Source organism: Hirundo rustica, chromosome 30, assembly GCF_015227805.2.
Source record: "Hirundo rustica isolate bHirRus1 chromosome 30, bHirRus1.pri.v3, whole genome shotgun sequence".
Classification (NCBI taxonomy): Eukaryota; Metazoa; Chordata; class Aves; order Passeriformes; family Hirundinidae; genus Hirundo; species Hirundo rustica.
This window is the reverse complement of record NC_053479.1, coordinates 827784-835311: the sequence shown is the minus strand read 5'-3', so window position 1 is coordinate 835311 and position 7528 is coordinate 827784. Positions and strand designations below refer to the sequence as shown.

The 7528-nt window shown below is 57.7% G+C and overlaps 1 protein-coding gene across 2 annotated transcripts; it reads right to left on the bottom strand.

Moving 5' to 3' along the window:
• Positions 1-1098: 1098 nt before the first annotated feature.
• Positions 1099-5286, bottom strand: TMEM106C (transmembrane protein 106C). 2 transcript variants are annotated; one of them, XM_040088474.1, is made up of 8 exons: positions 5236-5286; positions 4206-4415; positions 4025-4088; positions 3511-3670; positions 3284-3424; positions 3089-3138; positions 2824-2877; positions 1099-2506 (listed from the first exon to the last, which is right to left on the bottom strand). In XM_040088474.1, the coding sequence occupies exons 2-8, from the start codon at positions 4396-4398 to the stop codon at positions 2383-2385; spliced, it is 786 nt and encodes a 261-aa protein (XP_039944408.1). In that variant the 5' UTR covers positions 4399-4415; positions 5236-5286; the 3' UTR covers positions 1099-2382. The 2 variants fall into 2 exon arrangements, with proteins under 2 accessions (XP_039944408.1, XP_039944409.1); XM_040088475.2 differs by lacking the exon at positions 5236-5286 and adding an exon at positions 4760-4788.
• Between the last annotated feature and the right edge of the window lie 2242 nt (positions 5287-7528).

Here is a 7528-nt window from a genome sequence, read left to right as displayed (position 1 = left end):
CCCAGCTCCAAGCCCAGCTGCCGCCAGTTGCGGCCAAGCAGCAAAAACATTGGCAGGGGAAATTCATTAAGGAGGATTGGGGGATTAAAGAGGATTTTCCACCCAAAAATTCCCCTTTCGGAGGCTCTCCTAATGAGGGGGGGCTCTGCACAAAGGGTTTGGGGTCAAACTTTTCCCCTCCTGGAGCAGCCAAGCGGCAAATTCGGGGGTCCCTGCTGGGGGCAGCCCCCCTCCTCCCAAAAAAAAACCCTCTTCAGGATCCCTGGAAAAATGGGATGGGGAGAAAAAGGATCCCCAGAAAAATCAGGATGGATCCCAGCAAGGAGGGGAGGGAAATGTAGGAAAGGCAAAGTTTGGGAATTCTTTCTTTTCCTATTAAAAAAAAAAAAAAAAAAAAAAGGAAAATTTAGTGGCGATTTGGGGGATTTGTGTTTTGGGGGAAAGGAGGTTGGGATCGGGATTCCGGGCACTGGTCCCAGTTGGGAATGAGCAACTGGTCGAGCTTTTCCCTCCCCTCATTTTCCTCCAAAAAAACCCTGGGAAGGGCTGGGAAAAAATGGGATTTTTGAGCCTGGAGAAGGGAAAGGATCCAGGATCATTTTCACCCAAAAAAACCCTGGGAAGGGCTGGGAAAAATGGGATTTTTGAGCCTGGAGAAGGGAAAGGATCCAGGATCATTTTCACCCAAAAAAACCCTGGGAAGGGCTGGGAAAAAATGGGATTTTTGAGCCTGGAGAAGGGAAAGGATCCAGGGTGACCTTTCAGGAGAGCTGGGGACGGATTTGGGACAAAGGGACACGGCTTCCCACCGGGATCTGGAGGTCTGGGTGGGATTTTGGGAAGGAATTCCTCCCTGTGAGGGAAGGGAGGCTCCGGGGATGGAATTCCCAGAGGTTTCCCCCATCCCTGGGATGGTGGGAGGTGGAATGGGATGAGATTTAGCATCCCTCCCACCCCAGAACGGGAATCCATCAGCAAATCAGTGATTTTGGGGCAAAAAACACCAAAGAAGGAACCCCGGCAGAGCACTGGATTTTTGGATAAATCCTGAGCTTTTTTCCTCCCCTCCTCCAAAAAAAAGATAAAGGACAGCACAGGGAAATATCCAAATCAAGTTTAATGAAGGATTCAGCCCTAAAAACACCACAGGGGCAGGAATCTCCTGGTGGAAAACGGAGCCAGGCGTGGATTTTGCGTCACTGTCACCCGAAAAAAATCCAGGAAAATCCACTGAGGAAGGATTCCCTCACCTGCAGCTGCGCCCGGCTCCCGAGTCCCATGGGAAATTCCAGAAAAAGGCTCCCCAGGAAGGGGCAAAATGCCAAAAGGCTGCGGGGGAGAGCTGGCAGCTGGATTTTTCCTGGGGATAGCGGCGGGCAGGAATGTCCAGCTCCCGGCGGGGAGGCCTTGGAATCCCAGCCTCCCACAGAACCCCCTCCAGTCCCCGCTGCTTTGGGAAGTGGAGCACAAAAAAACCCCCCAGCAAATTCCCGGATTTCAAACCCCCGGGGAAGAGCCTCTGGAATGCCAACAGGGGGAAAACAAAACAAAACAAAACAAAACAAAACAAAAAAAAAAGGAGGAAAAATGTTAATTCCAAAGATTTGGGCTCCTTTGCCTCCTTCCAGGGTGTAACAGAGGCACGTTCCTGGTGGGAACCGCTCCTTTTTTTGGGGGGTTCTGGAAAAGAAATTCATTCCCCCCCCCCCCGAAAAAAATAAATCCATCCACTCTCAGAAACAAAACGTGTTCACCCCAAAACGGCCTGACAGCGTCGAGCTTCCCGACAGGTGGGAGCCACGGCAAATCTTTGGGATTTCAGCCTTTAACTGAGGAGGGAGAGCTCCAGAATCCTTCCCAAAAATAAAAAGGAAGGGGAGGAGGAAGCAGAGCTGCCGGGTTTGCCTCTGAGACCTTCAGGGAGCCTTCAGGACCCTCAGGGAGCCCCTGGGATCCTCAGGGAGTTCCTGGGACCCTCAGGGAACCCTCAGGACCCTCAGGGAGTATCCAGGACCCTCAGGGAGCATCCAGGATCCTCAGGGAGCCCTTGGGATCCTCAGGGAGCTCCTGGGACCATCAGGGAACCCTCAGGACCCTCAGGGAGTATCCAGGACCCTCAGGGATCCTCTGAGACCTTCAGGGAGCTCCTGGGGCCTTCAGGAAGCCTCTGAGACCCTCAGGGAACCCTCAGGACCATCAGAGAGCCTCTGAGACCCTCTCAGGGAGCTCCTGGAACCCTCAGGGAGCCCTTGGGACCCTCAGGGAGCCTCTGAGACCCTCTCAGGGAGCTCCTGGGACCCTCAGGGAGCCTCTGAGACCCTCTCAGGGAGCTCCTGGAACCCTCAGGGAGCCCTTGGGACCCTCAGGGAGCCCTTGGGACCCTCAGGGAGCCCCCCAGGCCAGCGGGGGCAGCGGGGCCGTGGAGTTGGAGCTGCAGTCCAGGTAGTGGAAGGTCTCCAGGGTGCTCTGGGCGCTGCGGCCGATGTAGGAGAGCTTCACCGAGGTCCTGGCAGGGCAAAGGGACAACCCAGCAGCTTGGTATTTATCACACAGCTCCTCTTCTCCTCAAAAAAAAACCCCACCCCAAGTTCCTGGGGGTTTTGGTGAAAAGAGCGGGAGCTGTGCGCTCCACCCCATATTTTGGGTTAAAACCTGATCCTGAGGTGGATTTGGGGGGAATTTGGGGAAAATGCAAAGGCAGGAGTTTCTCCCTGGAGCCCAGATGGGTGGCTGGAATTCCCTCGGGGTTCAGGGATCACAGAAGAGAATTTTGGGAGTGGGAAAAAGCTCCAAGATCCCGAAGCGGGAAGGAGCAGCACCCACCTCATGAGGATCACGATGTTGTGGACCTTCACCTTGGGCAAAGTGCAGAAAAAACTGGAAAAGATCAAGGAAATTGGTCAGCAGGTGAAAAAAACTCGAGGAATTTGGGAGGGGGGTTTTGGCAGCTCCTGCCGGTATTTTTCACTTTGGTGTTAACAAAACCATCTCACGGCACCGTGAGGAAATTTCTGGCAAAGGAATCGAGCAGGAGAAGTGAGTGCTTCCCGGATTAACTTCCCAAATTTTAATCAAAGCAGCTCCTTACTACACATAGGACAGGGATCCACCCAGCTCTGCCTTCACGGTGAAATTCACCTGCAACGGAGCGGAAAATTCAGATTTCGGCGCGGTTCAATCACCCTTCAACCCCATTTTTTGAGGGAACAGGCAGAGCAAAAGCTGCTGCGGCCACTGGCCACCGAGATCCCGAGGTGCAGCTCCCAGAACTCCCAGTCAGTACCAGTTTATCCCTCAGGGGCTGGATGCTGGAGACGCCGGCGAGCTGCTGGCTGCCCACCACGGTGTTCATGTACTGCACCTGGCTGCTCAGGCTGCTCACTGTCACCGAGTAGAAGTTGGAATTCCTGATCCTCAGGGTGGCCTGGAGGGGATTAAAAACAACCCTGAGCTTGCTGGCTCGTTCCCCCCCCTTGCTGATTTATCTTCCCAAATCCGCAGAAAACGTACCGTGATGGCCAGGAGGACGGTGGAGTTTTCCCTGTCGAACCACACCCGGACCACTTTGATGCCACCATCATCCACCAGCACGGAGTGGGGGAACAGGAAGAAAATGCCCAGGCCGGACAGCAGCAGGCAGAGCAGCACTGAGAGCAGCACATAGAGTTTCCTGGGGGGGAAAAAAACAAAAAAAAAACCCACAAAAAAATTATGTTTTTCACCTGTGTCCTCAGAAACCTCACCCAAAGGAGCACCCAAGAGCTGCTGTCACTTTTTAATATCAAAACAACTCAAAATCCTTCTTTTACGTATTTGGGGTTGGGTAATCAGCAACCCAAGCAGCATTTTGGGGATTTTTTTTTTACAGTTGCTCCCAAAACTCAAGGGACGGGATGGAAGGTGGAGGTGAGATCGTGGTGCCCTGAGTAGAAATATTTTAAATCACCCTTTAAATCCTATTTTTTGAGGGGGTGAAAACAACCCCTAAATGCAGCAACAAGTGATAAAACAACTCGTCCCTTACGTTCTCTGAGGACGAAGCCGTTGGTCGCTGTGGGGGATCAGAGCCACCAACTCATTCATCTGCTCTGGAAAGCAAAGAGAACAACACATTAAAAAAATCACTCTTTTTTTAATTTTTTTTTTTTTTTTCCCATTTAGAGCTGGATTTTTTTGGGCCGTTTAGGCCCCAGAGGAGCAGCCACCTGTGGGGATGCGGCCGGTGCCTCGGCAGGTGTGACAGGTAACGCTCTCCTGGCCCATGAATTCCATGTAGGGAATCTTGGCCATGTCCTCCACGGGCTCCTGGCCGGACAATAAATCCTCATCCTCCTCATCCCTGAGCTTCCCCCGGCTCGGGGCAGCGCTGACGGCGGACAGCGAACGCACAGATCCCATGGTGGCGGCTGTGTCACCTGGGGAAGGCGGCAGGAGCAGCTCAGGGCTGTTGGAGAGGGTTTTATGCCATTTCTAAGTTACAGCGTCCCTTCTCGGGGGTCCCGAAGCCACCACAAAGTGTCCCCGACCCACAAAGGGCTTCCCAGGAGAAAGGGACACGGCGCTGGGCTTCATTTCCAGCCTCCCCCAAAAGCCAGCGCTCCCCAAGGCACCCCTTCCTCCACCGAGACCAGCACCTCCTCAGGCAGCCCCCACCCCAACAAACGGGCCTGGAGCTCAGGAAAGCCCCCAGAGAGAGACCCCACGAGAGGCACAGGCCCGGCTATGGACCCCCGAGACCCCACCTCAGAAACTGACTCACCTCATCCTTAAGGACCCCTCACACACTTTGAAGACCCCCTCCCCTCAGAAACTCCTCCACCTCATCCTCAAAGACCCCCCCACTTTGAAGACCCCCTCCTCTCAGGAACTCCACCTCATCCTCAAGGACCCCCCCACACTTTGAAGACCCTCTCCCCTCAGAAATTCCTCCACCTCATCCTCAACGATCCCCCCCACTTCGAAGACCCCCTCGCCTCAGAAACTGCCTCACCTCATCCTCAACGACCCCCCCCACTATGAAGACCCCCTCCCCTCAGAAACTCCACCTCATCCTCAAGGACCCCCCCCACTACGAAGACCCCCGCCCCTCAGAAATTCCACCTCATCCTCAAGGACCCCCCCCCACTTTGAAGACCCCCTCCCCTCAGAAACTTCACCTCATCCTCAAGGACCCCCCCCCCACTTTGAAGACCCCCTCCCCTCAGAAGCTCCCTCCCTCAGAGACCCCCCCCTCACAGCGCTCCGGCAGGGGGCGCCCCTCTCCCGCCGCCAGCGCGCGCCCCGAGCCCGCCGCGGCCGCAGCCCCGCCCGCGTGCCCGCGCGCAGCCGCCGTCGCCATGGCAACGAGCCGCAGGTGGGCGGGGGAGTGGCGCTTGGCCCCGCCCACGCCCCCTCAGGTGGGATGGGCGGGGTTCCTCAGACCACGCCCGTCGAACCGCGTGTGACGTCATAGAGGACGGGCGAGGTTTAGCCGGCCACGCCCCGGCCCTTCACACAACGCGCACGCGCCCTGTCGGGGGCGGTGACCACACGCCTCATTTGCATGCGATGGGCGAGGCCAGAGCGGCGCATGCGCAGAAGCTGCGCGTGATTCCGGTAGGGCGTGGCAGGGCGTGGCGGGGCGTGACGTGACGTAATCGCGCGCGTGAGCACAGCGGCGGGAGCGCGGGTGTAGGCGGGATGAGGCGGGGGGGGGCGCGAAACCAGTTTGGAACCCACAGCCCCCAGTTGGGGGATCCCTGTCCCAGTATGGGCCCCACCACACCAGCAGAGACTGGTGCCGCACCGGTGTGAGAGCCCCGCTCCCGGCACGGGGCGGTCCCACACCGCTCCGAGCCCCCTCATCCCAGCACGGGGCGGTCCCACACCGCTCCGAGCCCACCCATCCCAGCACGGGGCGGTCCCACACCGCTCCGAGCCCACCCATCCCGATACAAAGCGGTCCCACACCGCTCCGAGCCCACCCATCCCGATACAAAGCGGTCCCACACCGCTCCGAGCCCACCCATCCCAGCACGGGGCGGTCCCACACCGCTCCGAGCCCACTCATCCCAGCACGGAGAGGTCCCACACCGCTCCGAGCCCACCCATCCCAATACAAAGCTGTCCCACACCGCTCCGAGCCCACCCATCCCAGCACGGAGCAGTCCCACACCGCTCCGAGCCCACTCATCCCAGCACGGAGAGGTCCCACACCGCTCCGAGCCCACCCATCCCAATACAAAGCGGTCCCACACCGCTCCGAGCCCACCCATCCCAATACAAAGCGGTCCCACACCGCTCCGAGCCCACCCATCCCAATACAAAGCTGTCCCACACCGCTCCGAGCCCACCCATCCCAATACAAAGCTGTCCCACACCGCTCCGAGCCCGCCCATCCCAGCACGGGGCGGTCCCACACCGCTCCGAGCCCACCCATCCCAGCACGGGGCGGTCCCACACCGCTCCGAGCCCACCCATCCCAATACAAAGCGGTCCCACACCGCTCCGAGCCCACTCATCCCAATACAAAGCGGTCCCACACCGCTCCGAGCCCACCAATCCCAATACAAAGCGGTCCCACACCGCTCCGAGCCCACCCGTCCCAGTTCAGCCCACTATCAACTCCAGCACCTCTCAACTTTTAGGGAAAAATCCCCCCCCGGCCATTCCCTCCCCGCCTTCCCCCAAACCCGACAGCTCCCGGGTCCGTTTTCCTTCACTAAATTCCCTCAGCGGGATTTTTTTCCCCCACCGCGTCTGAGAGAAAAATGAGGGAAAACGAAATCCCACCCTCTCCCAATCGCCCAAATTATCAAAATAAAATTCACGGCGAAATTTAAATATTTTGCGAGCTCCTGCCCGGCCGCGGGAGCCGTATCCCATGGAAATTTTACGGATCATTTGTTCTCTCCTTCCCAGGAGCGAAATTCCAGGCGGGGGGAGAATTCCCGGCTCTCCTTTCCTTGCCCCGGCTCCTTCCTGCGCCTTCCCGGGGGTTGTGGCATCCTGGGGAAAGGCTGGAAAAGGAGCTCGGAGAGGGATTGGGTGAGGAGAAATCCCTGCTCATCCCTTGGGATGCGCTGCGGGATGAGCTCGAGCCCGCAGAGAATTCCCAGAGCAGGGAGAGAACCGAAGATTCCCCCCTCGGCTCCTGCCGCGTCCTGAGTTTGATCCCTTTTTTTTTTTTTTACCCTGCTTGTTTCTGCCCCCCAAACCCAGCGGGAATGGTCGGGACGGGAGGAAAGGCGCTTTTCCAGGCACCCGGTGGGATTGTGGAAGCGCTTCCCGGGAAATCTCCTCTCCCTCGGGGATGGGGCGAGTCCGGAGTCATCCCGGGAGGAGCTCCGGGATGAGAGATCGCTGTTCCAAGGGCAGGGAAATATCGGATTGGGGCTTTTCCTGCTTTTCTGTGTCCCTCGGGATCGTGGAATCGCGGGGTTTTTTTGGGAGGGAGCTTCGAGCTCATCCAGCCCCGTTTATCCCACACCTGCCGCCCTCCCAGGCGGCTCCAAGCCCTGTGCAGGGACAATCCCAGGGATGGGAATGA